Consider the following 21,066-nt stretch of genomic DNA (forward strand, 5'->3'; position numbering starts at 1 on the left):
CCAGTGGGGTTTCTAGACAGCCCATAAGGCTCTCACAAAGCCTTTCTGCTTTTATTTGACTCAAACAGTGACTTCCACTTGATTCAATCACTGCTTAATTTGATCCTCCATTTAATTTTATCAAAACTGTAGTAATCAAATAATTTGTACTGAAACCATTACAACTTCCACTTCTTTATTCCAATCAATTTTAATCCTTTAGGGCACAAAGTTTATTGGATAATTTGATTATGAGATAACAAAATGCTGTCATTAAATCTACAAGGAAAGGGACAGAACACAAAAAAGGCAGTTAAAAAGATCTCAAGGAGTGCTTGTAATAAAGAAAAAATACAATAACATGCTGTTATTTAGAAGTCACGCTACGCACAATGAAAGCTAAGAAGCATCCTGCTGTTTGCAAGATGGAAAGATCAATGGCGTGTTTCAGTCGAGACATTTCTGGCAATGAACTGCACCGAAAAGGGGAAGACAACATAACTGGGTGCGAATGAATTTGCCTTTCTTGAGTGTTGACCCACATGAATGAATGTATGTCAGCGGTGTTTGAGTTTTCCCCCTGTGCAATAAGCCTTCAAAAGCCGAAGACAGCAGAGTAAGGGGAGGGAAAAGATTTCCACTGCAGGCTGTTTCTCTGTTGCTGTGAGAAATAAAACACAATGTCCTGCTCCACCGATCCTTCTTCCCCCTTGACTGTGCCACCTCTGTCCCCCACAGGTCAACACTTTCGTCTCCTTTGTGTTCCCCATGGTCGTCATTTCTGTGCTCAACACCATCATCGCCAACCAGCTCATGGTCATGTTCAAACAGGCTGCCCAGGAAAACCAGGTCTGCACCATCGGCGGGCAGCAGACGATGCTCAGCATGTCCATGGAGCCCAGCCGCGTGCAAGCCTTGAAGCACGGCGTGAGGGTCCTGCGTAAGTATTCACACATTTTGGCATGGAATTGGCTAGACGTGTCTACATAAATACAATTTGAAGAGTAATAGGTTGAAATTGGTAAACGCTTTCACACAAAACTTATTTTAAATGAAAATTAGCTCCTTTTGGAATCCCAAATTGCCCCCAAACACTTGGACATTTGTCAAAATTATCCAGTTCTCATCTCAAAGCCCCAAACTTTAGAGAATAAATTTGTTTGTTCTCTTGGTCTCTTTTCTTCTTTATCTATTTTTTGCTGAGTCACCAAGGGTTCTCTAGGGAATTTTATCCTCTCTTTTCCACTATTTTCTTTTTCTCCCAAAGTCACTTTTCTGAGTTCTAACCTTCCCTTAGAGGATTAAAAAAATCATACAGAGAAAGAAGCCAGAGAGATATTTAAGTATTATTTCTTTAATTGTGTTCATTGGGGGAGAAGTTGAGAAAAATAAAATTATTTTGTGTTCTGTGAAATAGAAACAACTGGATAACATCAAGCTTTCCTGTTTCTTTTTCTATTTCTGTCCAGCTCCAGCTTGAACACCTCTCTTTCAGCTGCTGCTGGTTTTAGGCTTTGAGGGTGACCGGGGGACTGATGTAGTTTTAAAACCAAACCTAGTCATGAGATTGGGTTTGAAGAGACCAGCGAAAGTGGCCATGTAGCAGAGGGTATGCAGCCGCACTGGCACTGCCTGTGGTTAATCAGATGTGCAAATTCCTCTCAGCTGTTACAAGCAGACTTTGGAAACCCGGTGTTGGTGGTTTCCTTCCCCCCCTCCCAAGCTAAAAGTTGGAGCTTCCCTGAAGGTGTTCTCTGCTTCGTTAGAGGTGTGTGGAGAATCAGTTTTCCCCTGAAGATATACGCACAAGAGAAAACAGTTTCTCGCAATCAATCACAGCTTTAATTCAGCTTTCAAATACCCTCTTGCTGTTAGAAAAAAACTTAGCCAAACGACTCAGATGATTTAAAAAAAAAATTGATAAATTCAGACTCTTCCTAATGTTTCTCCTTTTCTGATAACAGCAACACTGACTTGATGGCAAAACATTCCTCATATAATCCCATACACTTGATGTTTTATAACATCCCAGAAACAACCCCACACACACTTGAAAACCTGAAGCGAGACAGTGGCAGGGGCGATTGCTGTGTTGTGTGCGGTGAGAAAATTCCTCTGCTCCTACCCCGCACATAACGTCTCCCAAAGTCAAGCGTTCAGCTCTGGGATAAGGTGGCTCCGACTTCTCTCCCTTCTTGGGGGCCAACTGTCTCACTATAAACTCAGCAGAGTTCCCAAGGGACACGTGTGCACCCTTCCATGAGTTGCACCTTACCTTCTCCCACCAGGTATTGCACTCAAAGTTTTGAAGAATCTGACCCAGCTAATCACAATAGATTAAAAAAAGACAGTTTTTGCCCCAAGCCAAATTAGTATGTTGCAGAATTATTTTTTTTTTAAAATGCTGCTTCCTATATAGAACTACAGAATCATAAAATAGTTTGGTTTGGAAGGGACCTTTAAAAGCCATCTAGCCCAACCCCCCCTGCAGTGAGAAGGGACATCTTCAACCAGATGAGGTTGCTCAAAGCCCCATCCAATACAATTTTAACTAAGTTTTGCAGCCCTTTATGGGCTGGCTATCTGAACATATTTCAGTCAAGTTTCCAAGCCTTGTTCTGGAAAATGCCTTCATCCATATTTCACATGCAATAATGCGTTCACCTTTGCATATGCGACGTCTCAAACGACTTTGGTAGCTGTGAGCACAAGTGGCCATTTATGAACTGCTCAGGTGGGTTTTCATAACTTCCTGGAGAAACTAGACAGAACTGTGATCTCCGTGGATGAAGACAGAAAGAGATTATTTTTTTATTAGTATTATTTCAAACAACCACATTACAGTAATCACAAATAATCCTTTTTTTTTGCCTTTGCTTGTTGATATGTAAAGCTAAGGAATAGACCTTATCACACAGAGACTGAAAAACCAAAACCAGCCCAGTATTTTAATGTTCAGTCAACAGCGACTTAAGCCTTGCATATATCGCTTTAGTACCTTTCTTTTTCTGGAGAGCTTTGGTTCAGACAAAGGTTAAATAGAAGATCTTGCACCCAGGAACTGAGCTGTACTGCAGTATATTGGATGGCTTAATTAAATAAACTGAGGAAAAGACTAAAGACTCTGGTAGCTTAAACCGACAGATTATAAAGCAAAAGCTGTTCAAAAATAGTACCCAAAACTATTTAATAAAGTATGCCAGTACTGGTTATAAACTGTGAGAGTCCTCGTGTACATTAGATGGTGAGAGTTTGTTAGCAGAAAGCTTTCTGACCGGTGCTTTTCATGGAAAAACTCTTGAAGCTGAAGTGCTTTGGCCAAGGCCACATTTTCCATAAGGAAAGAAATCCTGACCCTAGGGAAGCCACCAAAAACCTCCCTGAGATTTTTCCCCAGATTTTTCCAACTGTTTTTCACGAGGGATGCACCCCACACAGAGTGCTATGGCCATGCTATAGGCAAGCCGCCATGTGCACCCCAGCTTCGAACACTGAGGAAAAGGAGACAAAAACCCAGAAGATATGAAACTCCCTGTAATTATCTTCGCTGGATAAAGACCTGGCTAAATGGCTGAGCACAGAGAGCGGTGGTGAATGGAGTTAAATCCAGATCAGTTTTGGGTCAGGTCTTGTTTAACATCTTTATCAGTGATCTGCAGGAGGGGATTGAGTGCTCCCTCAGCAAGTTTGCAGATGACACCAAGTTGGGTGGAAGTGTCGATCTGCTTGAGGGTAGGAAGGCTCTGCAGAGGGATCTGGACAGACTGGATCGATGAGCCGAGGCCAGCTGTATGAGGTTCAACAAGGCCAAATGCCGGGTCCTGCACTTCGGTCACAACAATCCCACGCAACGCTACAGGCTTGAGGAGGAGTGGCTGGAAAGCTGCCCAGCTGAAAAGGACCTGGGGGTGTTGGTCGACAGCCGACTGAACATAAGCCAGCAGTGTGCCCAGGTGGCCAAGAAGGCCAACAGCATCCTGGCTTGTATCAGGAATGGTGTGGCCAGCAAGAGCAGGGAGGTGATCGTGCCCCTGTACTCGGCACTGGTGAGGCCGCACCTCCAGTGCTGTGTTCAGTTTTGGGCCCCTCACTACAAAAAGGACATTGGGTTGCTGGAGCATGTCCAGAGAAAGGCAACAAGGCTGGTGAGTGGCCTGGAGAACAAGGCTTACAAGGAGCTAGATTAGATATTAGGAAAAGATTCTTTACTGAAAGGGTGGTCGGACATTGGACCAGGCTGCCCAGGGAGGTGGTTGAGTCACCATCCCTGGAGGTGTTCAAAAAACGTGTAGTACTTTGGGATGCGGTTTAGCAGGCATGGTGGTGTTGGGTTGATGGTTGGACTTGATGATCTTAAAGATCTTTTCCAACCTATGATTCTATGATTATATTGTTGGGCTGCAGCTGTTTACTGTCTCTGCCCCCCGGTTAACCAGCATCCACTTGAGGATAAGAAGCAAGTCTTGCTTTGCCACCGAGCCTGCCAGGATGGGGCCGTGAAAGTCCCCCAGTTCCCCGCTATCTTTTTCTGTTTCATAATGCTTCTGCCTACTGCTATTAAGTGAGAAGCTGCCTTTTCTCACTTGCGCTACAACATCTCACACCTCTCTCTCTCCTTTTAGTATTGCCTACTTTTTTAACATCAAAAAGACAGAGCTCTTCATGAATAATAAGAGACCTAAATTTACACCTCCCATTCCCTGGGTATTGCTCGGTGGTGGTGGAAGAGCATCCCTCACCAACAGGTCCACGGTTCTTCCGAGGCACTGAAAACTAGCCCTTCTTTCTCTGAACAAGAAGTTTAATTTTCTTCTTTCTCTTCTCCAGGCAAATTTTTCCTTTTGTTATGCACTGCAAAAGCTGAGCAAGAAGTTAGCAAAAGTGAGGGCTTCAGTCTGGAGCCTGAAATGGTGCAAAAGTGGGTCAGACGTGGCACCGTGGGTCCCGTGGGCAGCGATGCACAGATACTATGGGCATCTCTGCAGTGCCACCCCACCAGCAGGACCGAGCTCCCTTCCCTGCTGGGAAGGCAAGGAAAGAGCAGCCGCTTGCTCCTTGCCTGGACTGAGGAAGGTCCAGCAAATAAGAAATCCACCATTGGTTTTGTCTGTGATTCACCACATCACGCAGAAAGGCTTTTTTTATCTAGTAAGTGTGAGTGAAATCCTGCTTCATTTCATTTTTCAGATGCACTTGATTACTGGAGGTGTTTGATTCACGTTTACTTTTGTCATCTGTTCCTCGCAGCGTTTTGGTGTTTTCTTTTTTTTTTAATAAGCCAGGCCTCTGAGCTGTCTGAAAAGCAGCAAAAAAAGAAACAAGGACGCACATGATTTATCCTGGGATCCATGGCAGCCAAGACCATCTACGCAGTCTAGGCTAGTTTATGGAAGAGATGGGAGAAGAAAAATGACACTTGTCCACGGTAATAAAACTGTTGGCACAAAATCAGAGCCCTCACAGGGGTCAAAGTATTTTCCATTTCCAAAAGTGAACTCTGGCCTGATGTACAGAGAGCTTGATTTTGTTTTAAGGGTGAAATGTTTCAGAACTTGTAAAACTAGTGCTGAGAAAATAAATTTTTGCAGTACATGTTGTGCAGAGATGTTGGGTGAGATCAGAGCAGCAAACACCTTTCTTCCTCCAGATCTACTGAGATTATGTATTTATTTACACTGAAATAGGAGCTAAAAGTAGTCAGGCTAACAGCTTTCTTCAAAACATCCACAACACCATTTTCCTCCTCTTTGGTAGCATTTCTGTATTTTCTTGGCTCTGCCTGACTTTGGTCATGTACAAAATGATTAGGGAGATCAGGATCAAGGAACGTGTCAGCCCTGCTGCCTGGGAGCCACCTCGTTAATTCATTAAGCATGTAATTTCCAACTGTAATTCCCTCGCTGCTGCCAGTGTTCACCAGGTGTGAGGATCCAAATTCAGAGAGCTCGAGGCACTGGCAGCTTCCCAGCCCTTTTGTGAGGATAACAGGGCAACGTCTGCACCAGTGCTGCCGCTAAAAATACCCCCTGCCAAGAGATTTCATACCCTCCTTCATCCACCCAATATTCCTTTCGTTTCTCAAATTGTAAACCACCTCCAATCTTTGTTACTACTCCTCAGCTGTATTGCAGTGCTGGTAAGCTGAGTCTCCTGGGTGCTGTGTGATGCCTCATGCAAGGGTGAATATTCTCTGATTGCACAGCCCGATAGGAAAATCTTTTGATAACATCCTAAATAAATCTTCAACACACGCACCGTTCAGAATAAGCAGCCTTCAACAGGCAAAGCCTCACGTACACTGCCCAGACCATTGCATGCTATATCCAGACATAGAGAGGCAATAAAAATCTTCCCTGTCTCAGTCTTATATTTCCAAGCAGCTGCTCAAAAATCGGGGCATATTTCATCTTGGCTGAGGCTAAAAGCAGTATTTGGCCAACACTTCTTCTCAAAAGGTGATGGTTTCGTGACATGGACGAATTGTCCCCATCAGTATGTCAGCCCGTTCTCCTCCGAGCAGCCCTGAGCCCCTCCCCGGCCGCCTGTCAGATCGGGTCCTGCTGTGGATGGAGTTATTGAACGGCACAGCTGAGCTCTGCTAACAACGTCGAGACAAATTGATGGACACCAAGGGGAGCCTTTGCGTGTCCCTGGGTGGATGTCGGCTAAGCCTATTAAAATGTCATCAGTTCCAGGTAGCGTTTGCTCTGTTACAGGAGCTGCTTAGTGAAAGCAATTACAAAGCACTTAGAGAGGTTTAACCAATTAAAAGAGTATCCTTCAGTCTCCCACGGCTGGCTGGCTGATGCCTCAGTAAGATGGTTTTTAGGATGTGAAGTCAAACCGCATTATTTTACTGAATGTCTCAGAATTTTTAAATAGTGATTTCGGGGTCTCTGCATTTCTTTGATACTCGACAAATGCCAAGTATTAATGAAGTATCCATGCAGCTTATATTTCATTAATTTGTGCATGAATAATTCCTCTTGTGAAAACATGTTTTGAAGAGCTCATTTATTTCTCTGTACCGATGTTCTAAGTCGGAGCTATGCTTTCGAGGAGGAAAATATTGCTGTGAGACTCAGTGTAACCATCCCGCAAGCAGGAAAAGCAAATAGCAAATATTTTGTAGCCCCAATACACCGAAGAGCACCAGTCTGAAAATCTGCTCCTTAAACAGTTGTATTTTGTAATTCCTATATTCTAAGGAAATCAGGTTTGTCTGCGAGTCATTTCTTTTGTAAGAAATGAACTAAATTTGTGGCAGTTTGTGTCCCTGATAAAAAGTCTGAGCAACTTCAAGTGGAGTGCAGCAAAACCTCTGTGACATTAAGTGTGAGTGGAAGATGAGATCAACAGCTAACGTGTCACATTGAAATTCAGGAGGATAAATTAGCTATAGAACAGTTGTATATATATCCCAGAGATGTTTGTACGTGTAGGTTTACATTACAGCCTGCCAAGTGACATAAAGAGAGCAGTTTTGGAGCGCTCTATAAACACTCTCTGAGGAGCAGAAAGGGACCATGGCTGCACCTCTTGGGACAGAGAGACTCTTGTTTCTCCTCTCCCAAGACGTGTCCCTTCGCTGGCACTGCCTCTCGGGCTGGCGAGGCATCTCTACTGGCATCCAGGCCCTCATGGCTGCATCTCTGAAGACAACTTTGGGGCTAGTCATGCCCCACAAGCGGATTTTCCAGGTGTTAAACACTGTCCACATGAGTGTTTGAAAAGCTAACTGATGTGCTTTTAAACAGAAATTCTGGCCAGGGTCTTGCTCACTGCAGAAGCATGCAGTAAATACGGCCCCAGGGTCCCTTCGCAGCAGAAACTGCTCTGGGAGGAACAAAGGACACGTGAAGCTTAAATCTGGACAGGAAGAAAGAAAGTGGCTGCAGAGGATGCCAGTCTGGGTTCTACCTGATCTTACTGAATAGAAAGAACCTTAAACCTCGTGAGGAGAAGACAGGAGCCCTTTCCGATTCTTCTAACATGAAATTTTCTTTCTTCTCACTTTTCCTCCAAACACCCAGACATCCTTGGGGAATGGCACAAATGAAGTTTGAATGGAATCAAGTAACTTCTTCTTTCTTTTCCTCAAAATTAATTCTCTCAAAAGGAAACTGGAGAAGACAGCCCAGTTTGCACTGTGTCATCAGGGATGTGCTGCTTGGACCCTGTTCTTGGGATGGCTTTTAACCTTCATTTTCTGCCTTGCTCCTCATGGGCGAAACCAGTGCCAGTGAATGATTTAATCACCAGTGTGAGCAGGGGTAGGAATTCACATCCATTTTCAAATCTGTCAGCCAAATCCGATGAAAATCAGGACTGGATAATATAGTCTGAGTGAAATACATTGGGTTTGAACGCCCAAAGGTTCTGCTATTCACTCTGCTGCCTCGCTGCCATTAGCCAAAAAGTATTTAGGGGAACACGGCTCCTTTCAAACAAGATAACATCTTCTACCCCTTAACCCAAAAAAGAGACAATCCTCCCCCAGTAGGAAAAAAAGAAGGAAAATGATACAGAAAGATAAAAAGCAGATCTCTGGCTGCTGGGAATGGAAAATAAGGAGTCAAATCTAATGTTTACACTGCTCAGTAACATGTGCAAGAGCACAGGGGGATTGTATCCAGCAAACGATGTGTGTTTTCAGCGGTGCCTAAAGAAGCTGAGGGCTCCGCAGGCCCACTGCTATTCCCAGTTTCTCCTTCTTTGCTCTCCTGAGTACTACTGGTACATACTGGTCATCCACAATCGCCGCTGCTTGTTATCGACTTTTATGGAAATCTTCTCTTCTGCAGCTTTGTGACCCAGATACCAACATAAGCAGTTTTCATTTTACCAGGCTCATACCCACGCTTGCAGCTCCTGTAATCCCTGGTTTGGGGCCCGCTGGTATAAATCTTGCCTACGACCTGTCAGGTAGTGCATCGTGCTAATATAAACAGTGCCTCGAGGTTTAACTAAGCAGTGCCAGCTACATCTACACTTAGCCCAGCTTTTACTATCTCTCGTATCAAACAGCACGGTGACACTTGCTCCCCTTTGTGAGAGATTCTCTTGTAACGGTATCGACTAAACAAGTGTACAAAAGCCAGGAGCTTTGAATACACAGGGACTGTTTCTCCAGAAATCAGCAATAATGCAAATCCCTGACATGAGCCCCATAACACTGTCTTATATGTTCTTAGTATGAGCTGGAGCGTACATTCCTTGGGCAGCGTCAGAGACACAGAGCCGCTGATGAGCTGAAATACAGAAAAGGCTGAGAGATGTTGTTCAGGTGGGTCAGTACATACCCAAACAGCTCCTGCCTTTGCTCAAAAAGTACAACTTGGTGTTCTCCAGCTGTATGCGTTTCAACTCCCCTTGAAATGCAGAGAAAAAGAAATCAATTGGCCAAAATAACCTGAGAAAAACTATCAAGGAAGGATGGATCTGAGCTTCTCTGGAGGCCTTAGCAACAGTGGAAGTGGTTGAAAGAGGGAGCAGCATTGCTTTTTTCCCTCTCCTGGAGAGAAAGGAGGAGACGACAGAGGGATACCCTCGCTGAGGGCCACCCTGGAGCTGGAGCCACAGGGCTGTGACTCAGCATGATCACAACCCCGGAGGGGATGGGAGCAGTAAAGCAAAGAGGAAAACACCATCCAAGTGCTTTGTACCGCAGCAGATCCCTGGGGTCCTGCGTGACTTGGCAGCAGTGGCACATTACCCATCGCTGTCCCAGTGCTCTGAGTCGTGCCAAGCCTCAGATGGCACCAGAAGGAGGAATGAGGGGCTGAAAATCCCACCCGAGCATGGCTCCCATGCTCAAACCAGCCACGGACCGCTCACTGTGGTCGTTTTACACATGATCTATTGCTCCATGCTCATGCTAACCCAACCTGAGTTTTTCGAGACGTTGGCCCTGAAGAAGGGCTGTCTCCCTGCCTCAGCCACAGGATACACACAAGGTAAAATAAAATACTCAGTGCAAGCTAATAGAATTTAACTTCCAGGATTGCTTCCACATCCAGTTTAGTCTGAAAATCAAGACTGGCAGAGTTTAAATCTTCTTTTGCACAATGAAAAAGATGTCACTCAAAATTTATGTTTCCCTCTGCAGCGCTTCCTGAGAGATAAACAAACAAGGGGTCATCCTCCGCCGCTCCTCCTTCCTCTCTCCCCTCTTCCTTGGGATGCAATTCAAATGGGCAGAGAATAGAGCCATTATAAGACAAAACAGAAAGCCACAGGATGCAATAATTCAGGTTTTAATACACATTTAAATCAGGAGTTTGATTTAGAAAGGAAATGAAGACACAGCTCAGTGGAAGGATCATTGCCCGGCATCCCAGCACACTGGGGTCAGCTTGTTCGGGTCCCCTCTCTGCTCCCCAGCTCTGGGCTGATCCGCAGGTTTGGCACCTCATTTGCCCCAGTGTGGGTAATACCAGAAATTCACGGAGCAGCCCTGCTCGTGTTAAAAACTCATTGAGTTAGTTAGAAGTGAGGAATGGGTCTGGTTTGGTTTTGGTTCAAAAAATAGAGACAGGAAATCTCCAACTTCACAAACACCATCCTGGACTGTCACCCCCAACACAGGTTGGGTCGAATCCTTCCCCTGCTGTGCTCAGCTCCAGCAGGCTGACCTGATCCATCCGACGCCACCCAAGAAACCCATGTGTCAAGCCTGTGATGATGGAGAACCTGTCCTAAAAGCTGATAACAATACTAAAAAATCTTTTTGGCAGCCACTTTGCCCAGCATTTGTTTTGCAGCTGCTCCATTTTGATAAACATGTGCTCAGGCAGGCACAAGACAGCAGCAAAAGGCACCAGGTATCTGGGAAAAAAGGAAACTTTCATTTTTTATTAGACAAAAGTTAACACATTCCAGCGTTTCCTATTCATCCCTGGGGAAGAGACCCAACAGGGCAGGATTGCCACCCTAAATCTGCTTGATCCCTTGTATGATAAAACTGAAGCACACAGATTAAGGGTGACAAACACAGGTCAGGGTCTCCTAATCCGTGCGGCAGAGGCTGGAGGCACAGAACTGCACAGCGTGCTACCCAGCTGGGGTTTCAAAACCAGAACCTGAGTGTCTCCAATACATTTAGCTATGTGTTTAATAGAGTTTTAATTGCAGAGTGATTGCATGTGATGCTGCAGAATTGCCACAGATTACTTAATTGACTATTCGTTTGCTGAGGTTAAGCAGATACTTCTCTCAATATGTGTTTTTGCTGCTATAGATCCCTGCCTCCATATTATTTGGCATAGCATTGTCTGAGCAAGTGAAGCGGAGATCCTTTACCAGGAGAAACCCACTTTCATTTAACGTGTTGGTAAATTTAACAGGCAGATATGTGAGACACTTCAACTTGGCTGCAGAAAGAATCCAGATCTTGCCATTCTTAAAGAGCTGCATGCAGGGGTAAACAGCTGGCAAGTGCCAGTGCGTAGAGATTGCTGCAAAAATGATGATGTGCACGAATGAATTTGCATTGGGAGCTGCTCTCACAGCCTGAAAATCCAGCTAATCCTGTACTGGGAAAGCAGATGGACTGGAGCAGTGATGTTGGCTCATTCCTGTGGGCCCCAGGCTGAGGGATGGAGGGGGAGAGGCTGGAGAGTATCGCTTCTCCTGTGGCCCTGGGAGGGATCTCCTGGGGACGCATGGGTGGACTGCTCCAGCATGGCCATCCAGGGCTACACAAAGGTCTGTCTGACAAAGAAATTAATTTCTGGAGGTGGCCAAAAGCAGGTGTCCAGCAATCGAAAGAGCAAGGCAAGCGTCCAGCGGTCTCTTGGAGCTTCCCAGTGGATCTCCTCACTTCTGCTGTGCCACATGTCACCTAGGGGCTGTCCCCATCAAAGTACTATACAAGCTTCTCAGGGCAGGATCAAACACAGGTCAAGTTCATTCATCTGATGGCATCTGAAAAGCTGCAGGCCGTCTAGTGATGGATTACATCTGTGATTACAATGACCATATAGCAGCCAAAAATTTTCAGACAGAGATAATTAATTCACTTGGACAAGAGAATAAAAACAGACCCTCTAGCCTTCTTTCCAAAACATGTCCCTTTGGTTGCCTAAAACTTTACTGACTAAATGGCTTTTGCAGCATTCCTGGAAGATGCTCTCACACATCATGCAGGCTGATGCTAAAAGAAAATAACTGTCTCCATTGTTAGTTATGTGTTTAATAAGGGAGAAAGCACACGGAGCTGAGGTAAGGCTGTGAGTACGGAGCTGGACACCAGGAAATATTTAATTTCAGGACAAATTGGGCAGTGACTCTGCTAGTGATGACACCCACAAAAATAGGGTCCCACCTGAACAAGGTCCTGTGCAGCCTGCTGTAGATGACCCTGCTTCAGCAGGAGGGTTGGACTAGATGACCCACAGAGGTCCCTTCCAACCCCTAACATTCTGTGATTCTGTGACACTTCCCTCCCCACTGTGTTACTGAAGCCTCCCCTGTCACTCTTGGCTGAGTAACAGTGATGGGGGAGATGCAACCGCAGCCAGCCTTGCTCCTCCTGGACCACGTTTTCCAAGGCAAACACATCTTCTGAGTATCTCTTCTACGAGCTACAGCACTGTCCCTGTTGGATGACAGCTGCTGGGTTTGGGACATAGCCACAGAAATATTTTCAATCCCAAGGCAGCAGGAAAAGCAGCCTTTGCCTCCACACGCTGAATCTGCATTGCACTGGTGGTGCGTAGCTCCGTAAGAGAGCTTTGCTGCTGCCTAGCCCTTCGCAGGTCACATAAAGGACAAGGGTGATGCGGTCCTTCTTCTCTGTAGAGCAAATTTGGGATAAAAAAATTATCATAATTATTTTATTTAGCCTTGATTTTCTTCTTGTCTTTGACTGTGTTATGTTTTAACTGAGATTTCTTTATTTCCTGCTAGGATTCTGCCAGAATCCTGTCATTTCATACACAGGTTGAAATGTGTATTACAAAAGGAAACAAATCTTTCCCTTGACTGCCTGATATATCCACTTTTTAATCTAGATAGACAAATGCACTTCAGAACTGTTGCATTTTATTTTCCATTGTTTGATGTCCTTTGGCTAGAGTCTGGGAAGGAGAAAAACTGTATCGTCTTTCTCTGCCTACCCTTCGATTAATCATTTTTATTATGGCAATATCCAGACCCAAGCATCTTGTAATCACTGTCTTAGGTATTGCACAAGCGTAGAACAAAAGGGTGAGCCCTGCCACCAGAAAGCAGCTCCTGAGGCTGTTTTTAATGATCCCCAGCACCGTGGGGACTGCGGCCCGTGGCTCCGTGCAGAAAACAAATGGGATTAGAATGTCCCTGGCTCCCTGTCTACCTGGATGAAAAACGTACACTAACTGCCTCTGCGAGTGCTTTGGACAAAATACCCAGTGCCACAAGGGCATGAAACACAAGGACAGATGCAAATACAGCTTATTTAAGCCAGTGCCTGAGCTAGGCATCAGCAGTCCTTTATCTGTATTGCACCTTCTTCTGTTCGTAATGTCACTGCTCCCATCTTTATTGCTATTTTCTGTTATTTCTGTTACGCTTGTTTTTACAGACATTTGCAGGCTGGTTGTCCCTCGGGGTTATTAATTCTTTGCACAACGGCAGCAGAAGAACAAAGCGGAGCTTTAGCAAAACAGTTTGCAGCGATAAACACCACACAGACAGGTCCCTTTTTTCACCCCCAATGAAGAACTGCTCATGAAGAGTAATGGCCTTCTTTCCTACCTTGCAGGTGCTGTGGTGATTGCCTTCGTGGTCTGTTGGCTCCCTTATCACATACGGCGGCTGATGTTTTGCTATGTCCCCTCCAGTCACTGGACAGAGTGAGTCAGGTCTTGGAGGACAAGCTCCCCCCACGCCAGGACAGGCACGGGGTTGGGCTGGAGCAGGGGCTGCCAGGGCACCAGCAGACTGGGGGTGGAGGTGGGGATCTGGGAGCAAAGGTGTTCTCCACGCAGGGGGTTAAAGCCTCAACCTCCTAATTGGTGTTTTCGGTTTTTCTTTTGGATTTCTTCCCGTGATTGCTAGTGAAATTATGAGTCTCAGATTTATCACCGAAATCCCCTGGATGTGGGTGAAGAAAGCATTAGCTTGAACCGAAATGCATCATCAGCCCTTCCTTCTTCTGTGGCTGCGACCACAGACTTGCCCCCGTTAACAACAGCAATGGGTATTCACTTCTGACAGTCCTTGGTGAAATGACATTTGGACGGGGGTTTTACACATCCGAACTGGATGGCTGTTTCTGTAGTGGAGGTATCAATCACCAGCCCTAAGACAGAGCAGCTCCTGTCAACACACAATTTAGCTCCACTACGCCACATTGCCTGAGTGACAGGAGAGATTACACAGGTGGGGAAAGAACTGTACTGCTTGCTGAGCCTGGGGCAGGTTATTTACTGGGTTTGCAGGACTGGATCAAAATTAAATGCTAGCAGTTGCCACTGATTAGAAAATGCCCAGCTTCTCAGAGAATTTAGGGATACTTGCACACCTATGCAGAATGGATGTGGGCTGCTCACAGGCGTGCAAGGGCACACGAGCAGCTCCGTGCAGCCTTTCTGCCGCGTCGGGCCAGGTTCCTCAGCAAAGCAGCCACAGAACGGATTATTCGTCTTAAATATGCAAACAAGCATTAATGCCATCTGGGGATATACACCCAAGTAGCCTGAGATGCCATGAGATGTTCTCAGTGAAAAATGTGTCTTTCCTCCCATGGTGTTCTCTCTGGGACCAGGTCTGTTTCTTACAATGAACAGGAAAAGAAAAAATTATCTGCAATACCAAAAGGCAGAGCAACTCTGAGACATTAAAATTTCCTAAACTCCAAGTACAAAAAATCAGTGATTTACAACATAGCAGTCTACTGAATGGTACCGAATTGTACATCCACCCGTAGTAAAAACCATAAACCACAAACCAAAACCTATCTTCAATCATAAAAACAGAGCTCTAGGCACACAGTGGGACAAACTATTGTTTCTTCTTTGCTCTCGTATATGAAAAGTACCTAAAGTAGCAATCAATTATGTAAAGACTCCATTTGCTTTGAGCAAGAGGGGTAGCGAAGTGTGTCTGCAGTTAGTGTGAATTTAAGCATTGTGGTTGCATTCACATATATTTTTTTCTTCTTTTAAAACCCACAAGTGATTTTAGGAAAACACTGAATTTACAGGCCTATTATGAATGGTGAACTATTAGCAAGGCAACTAATCAAAACCTTGCAGCAGCTTGACATGTTCATTTATAAATGCATCTGCCTGCCCCTGAAGAAGAGAAATTTTTGCTATATTAATTCTTCACATCTATATAGAGAAACTCTACTTGCAAGAGCTAATGGGCCATGCAGTACTTGGCAGTGCTGAGGGGATGTGGAGGGATTGGTGATGTACACCAGCACATGTCTATTTATCTTCTGTTAGACAGTGCTCAGACTTACAAAAAGGTCTGCAATTTCCACTGAGATAAATGATCCTGGGGAACATCTTCCTGAAACGAGACTCATGTTGTTTATAAACCCTTTACCAGCTCAGAGCTGTTGATCTCAGTTGTCCCAAGGAAAGATATTTCCAAAAGAAAACAAAATAACTAAGCATTTTCAACCAATTCTAGTTGAAAACATTACATGGTGATGGTCAGGATATGTTTCAAAAGCATGCTGTCGTCATCTTGCCCCCAGAACAGAGAATGCTATCCCAGGTTACAGACAAATCCCAACCCAGGGACCCGCTGCATGAGCTGATGCAGCTCTCACTGCTGAGGGGAGGAGAGCACTGCATCTGTTACCAGATCTCGGCTCTTCTGCAGGCTCTGTAGACCAGAACTGCAGCCAGAAAAGCCAAGCTAATGCATGACACAGAAACAAATTTGCATCTGGCTTCTCAGTTTCCAGAATGTCTGTTTTTGAAGACAAAATAAACGCACAAGGTAATGATCACATCCGGACCCAGGGCATAAAAAAGTTTTAACTGCTAGTGATTGGAGTAAGCCCTTTGTAGAGGTGTTTGACCGACATATGGCCAGTCCCAGTTGAAAACATAGATGTTTTCCTGGTGGTTCATGCACTGATTCCCACTGGCAAGCTCACGTCCCCAGCCAAGAAAGGTTAGCTGAAAAAACAGCTCATGTTTTTCTCACCCTTGTGACTTTGAATTATTTCACTTATCCACATTCTAACTAGATTTTTTTCTTTCCTCTGTTCTTCCAGTTTCCTTTACAACTTCTACCACTACTTCTACATGCTGACAAACGTCCTCTTCTATGTCAGTTCAGCAATCAACCCCATCCTTTATAACCTGGTGTCTGCAAACTTCCGACAGATCTTCCTCTCTACCCTCACACTCCTGTGCCTGCCATGGAGGAAGAAGAAGAAACGACTGGGCTTCACGAGGAAATCCAACAGCATCTCCAGCAACCACACGTTTTCCAGCCAGGTCACAAGGGAAACTACATACTGAAGCCAAAGGAGGAAGGGAAATGCATTTCATCGTGGAGTCAAAACTTGAGAGAGGCCTCTGTGACTTTCATGCATGGTCTCTAAATTCACCTAACACAAAAGTGTTTAGCAAAGTCATATTTGTTGGAAAAATAGGCTTCATTCTGCCAGTAACTTTGAGGTTATTTTAAAGCATTGGCCTTGCCTCTTGTGAGTAATGTCTACACGTTTTGTAACTTCAGTCTGGCATAAATCCAAGTGCAGTGGTAACTGGGAAGCCAAATATCTTAAACTTAGGCAAAATCATACTGCATTTCATCCTTTGCTTAGTGCAGAGATGCCATGTTCATACCCAAGGGTTTGAGGTCACGTCTCTTGGTGACACCGAGCAGACAGTCTGATGAGGAGAAAGCAGTTTTGAACACAAAGGGATGTTTTTGGAGAATGGACACGCTCCTTTATGGCATGTTCAATGAACAAGGAGTGGAAACTCAGGGAGCCAGGTGGTTATTTTAGAAATATATCTAAATTGTGATTAATATGACCTAGGTGCTGAAGAGAGCCGCTCTGGCTCCTTGAAATTAAATAACAATAGATTATGCCTTACGTAGATTGGGGTGGCTGTGGCCTGGGGGAATGGGGGTCACCATTCTCTTCAGGGCATGTATAGTGCCTGGCACAGTGAACCCCATCTCTTGCTGGTATTGGTACTGCAACATCAGTAAATAATAAAGTCTCTGACAAAGTCAAGAATGCAGAAACGGCCTAGCTGGAATGCTGAAAATAAACAGAAATGGAAAATCTTACTGTTGCCATGCAGTCAAATTCTATTTTTTGCCAGGGAGAACAGTTAGCTGGCCTGCATTAAGAGGTGAGAAAACTCCAGGCTCATGAGGGCTCCAGGCTGCTGAGGTAAGAGCAACCTGCACCAATTCTGTGGGACCTTCAGATTTCTCCCATTCTTATTCCTGTTTTACTTGTTTCCTCACCATTTTTACAAGGCTGACATCTCACAGGTTGTATCAGTTGTAGGCAGCAGGACCTCTTGACAAGCTCAAGGGCTTTTCCCCCTGTCCCAACAGCAGACGGTGACCTGTGTGAACCTGGAACCAACCAATCATTTTGGGCAATCTCTGCTGTGGTTTTGCTGGTGGTGACCTTGCATCCCCTTTCACACCACACTTCATTAGGAGAGTAGGGCTTGTCTCTTTATGACGGCAAACTAGAAGAGTCACTTGGCTCAATTCAGCTTTCTGGGCTTTGCCCAGACCCTGTCACTCTTCAGCTAATGAACACCCTTGGTACGTAACAGAAGTCTCAGTGCTGGAGATGTGGATCTGGCCCTATGAACCATCACACAGTGATGGAGACCACTTACTGATCCACTGCGTGCCAGTGACTTCTCCTGCTACTGATGTGGTATCTTGTGGGTTAGGCCCTGTGGGGCTCAGGGCACAAAGAAAACACATCTGGGGCATTTACTCTGAGTTGTGAGTGATGGGTGTCTGCTTCCAAGGCGTTTATAACCTGGCAGTTGTACAGAGCTAGCTACCATGGTAGACCTGGCTACCATCAGCCATAACCTCCAACCACACCTACCAGAGATGAGAGATAATTTTAATGCCTAATACAGAACCACTCCCAAAGAAAGGGCTCAAAATATAAATCAGCAGGACTGTAGTTTCTTCTGATTCAGCCAAACTGCAAGCTCTGTTCTGTCATGCCTTCTTTCAATTTCTTGCCCTAGTTGAACCGAACAGAGGGCAGAGATTATATTTGACAAAGCACTTTTGTTGCTCATGCACAGCTGACTCCTCTTTGTCAAGAAAAACAGGTAATGGCACACAAGAAAAAAAAAAAGGAAAGAAATCTGTGAGAAACCAGCAAAAGTTATCTGTGTGTTAGAATGGCGTGGGTGGATTGGAAGAAGAAGCTCTAGGAGACCTTTTCATACTGCCTTGGGGGAAAGTCCAGGTACGACGAGCAGAGGAAGAGGAGTCTTAATGCCACACACTTAACATTGGCCTTCCAGGCAAGGCACTTTCAATGTTTCTGGAGAGGACCCAAATTTTTTAGCTTCACCTCTAAATGGAGTCAACAGCTGGGAGGTGGTTTCTGAAACCTCCCACGGAAGCTGTTAACTGTGTGTTGCTTTGACTTTCGTTAGGATTTAACACTCTGCGTGTCTCAGTTTCTTCTGAAATGTTAAATATTATTGATATACTTGTTCAACACCAACCTGCTGAAATGTGCTTGATTATCTTAGAAAACACTGTACAAAAATTGTTGTTTCACATAAGATGCTTGGCTTAGATCTTCATTACTGAGATACACTGGCAGTTTACAGAATATTTGATCACAGCTCAGAGAAACTAGTAGGCTTATTTTTGGATTGACATGAAAATGGGAACAAGCTGAGTAAAAACGAACTTACCATAAACTCTTTCTGCAACGTTTGTTGGGTCACTCAAGCCCTAAAGAGCTGACTGTTTGGAGGGATCCATCCAAGCGGTTTGCTGGCTGCTACAGCTCTGTCTCTGCAGTTTAATGCGGGAGCAGACCTGAGTCTATGGCCTTAATCTCAGATTGCAGCTCAAAGCTACCTCTTCCACTGCCCAAATCTGACTACCCTGAGCTGAATAGTGCAAGTTGCAGCTGATTTCATCCTCTCTCTCCTCCTCACCTAGTTTTGCTATATTTGACCTAGAAATTTAGTTCCCTTGAGCTCAAAGAAGTGAGGATAATTCACTGCAAGACCCCACGGTTTTGTACAGGAAAGCATGACACCATAGAGAGGAAAAAGGTACAAACTGCCCAGTATATTCCAGAAAAATATTTCTTTCCATGCCTTTTAACAACGGTTGAACGACTAACCCAACAAGGTTTAACTTTAAACCTAATGAATTATAAGTGGCTTTTGCCATTAGACAAAATGCATCCTCGCATCCTTTGTACTCCTGCCTTGTGTGGACTCTCTGCTGGGGCAGAGAGGTGAGCGCTGGTGCGGCATGCTGTTAATCTATGCAAATCTCCTGTAAGTGTTTCCAACTATTTGTTTAGACTGAAAACAAATCTGTTGAACCCACAGATGTGAAGCGCTGCCAGATGGATTCTGAGAAATTCCCATCTGAAGAGTGTCTATCAAGTGACCTCTTCAAATATTATTTGGAGGTTTCGTTTCTCTTCACAGTGTACCTGTCAGGGCCATCCATTTGGCAGCAGTGCAAAATCACATTTCCAAAATCCTTACGCTATTCGGAAACTTCCCCCAGCCAGGACTCTCTCACCAAAGGCCCCATACACATCAGTGCTTGAACGCTCTGCTGAGCTTGTATTTCTTGTAAAGTGCATGAGGTCTCGCTTCGGTGACTGCACCCGTAAAGGAGAAAACCAAATGGAAAACTCAAGAGAGGAGGGTTAGCAGGACCCGTGCTGTAAACATGACAAGAGCAAGACCTTTGCATTTATAGCGTCAAACGTTTAGTGAAATAAAAACCCAGGTGTGCTGCTGCTGCAGGCAGCTCGCTGCAGGTCTGAACCCACCATCGGTGGGGCTGCCACTGCTGCCCGCCCTCGGGGAGGGACAGAAGTCTGCAGGGCATGCGAGCGCTGGGGCTTTCCCGTTCAACGCCTTGAGTGTTAGTCTGGTATCTTCCTGGTAGTGGTGTTCAGTAAGTGTTTAAACAAAGCTGCATCTGCCAGAGCTTTGTCTGGTTCTTCACATTACAGCTCTACGAGTTCTGCTGTTTTCGGTCTCGATTCGTTTCGTGGGAAAGCAGAAATTGCTGATCCAAAATTTCGTGATGCTGTGTCCTGGCTTTGTGATCGAGAGTCCTTCCCCAGCCACGCCGCCTGATAGTCCTGCACATACTGTATTTATGGCAAATATTTTTTAAAGCGCACTTTTTTTTTTTCTGAAATACAAAAATGTTGATGTGCTTTATTTTTTGTGGCCTGTTGTGCAATGGGAAAAAAAACGAATGTTAAAAGCGTGTCAGCGTCTCCTTTGTAATATTCTCAGTGACAAAGGGAAGCAAGAGGGTGTGAAATCCTTTTGTGTAGCAATGGAAAACACTCTTTCGATGTAACATGCTATTATTGATACTGTATTTACTGATGAAACTGTAATGAAATGGTTACTTCCTGATATAGCCTTTGTACTGTATGGCATTATATTTTATTTTGTCATTTATTGATCCTAAAAAATAAATATCCAAATTTAAGGCTTGGGCTGGTTATGCTTGAAATGGCAGCTGCGCCTTTCTCGTACAGCCTGCTTACCAGCACAGGCTAGCTGGTTGTGGTCTAAACTGGTGAAATCTCATCGACCTTGAACTGACCTTTGCTCCTCCCCTGCTGAAGGGCACCCGAGGGCTCCTCTCCCGCAGCCTCCAAGCACTGGCTGTTCAGCGCAAACGCAGCTTCCAACCATCAGCTGCTGCTTGTGTCTGCAAGGCAGCAAATAAATGGGGGAAAAGACCAGCTAGGTTTGAGGAAGACTCCCATCAGCAGACTTTGCCCTGAGAGATCCCTCCAGAGATCTGCCGAAACCAAAGGGGGTCCGTGCTGGTCCCCAGTCCCGCTGTGTTGTTACAAGAGAAACGGAGATCATCCAACTCCCTTTGGTTGAACCCCTGGGC

General features: G+C 45.0%; 1 protein-coding gene across 1 annotated transcript in view; it reads left to right on the plus strand.

Annotated features, from left to right (window-relative positions):
• NTSR1 (neurotensin receptor 1) overlaps positions 1–20,643 on the plus strand; it is a 62,550-nt gene extending 41,907 nt beyond the window's left edge. Inside the window, exons 2-4 of the mRNA XM_009933948.2 lie at positions 718–919; positions 13,724–13,814; positions 16,199–20,643. Coding sequence (XP_009932250.2) covers positions 718–919; positions 13,724–13,814; positions 16,199–16,448 — 543 coding nt within the window. The 3' untranslated portion in view covers positions 16,449–20,643. The remainder of the gene's footprint in view (positions 1–717; positions 920–13,723; positions 13,815–16,198) is intronic.
• The last annotated feature ends 423 nt before the right edge of the window (positions 20,644–21,066 follow it).

The sequence above is a fragment of the Opisthocomus hoazin genome, chromosome 18, assembly GCF_030867145.1.
Source record: "Opisthocomus hoazin isolate bOpiHoa1 chromosome 18, bOpiHoa1.hap1, whole genome shotgun sequence".
Classification (NCBI taxonomy): domain Eukaryota; kingdom Metazoa; phylum Chordata; class Aves; order Opisthocomiformes; family Opisthocomidae; genus Opisthocomus; species Opisthocomus hoazin.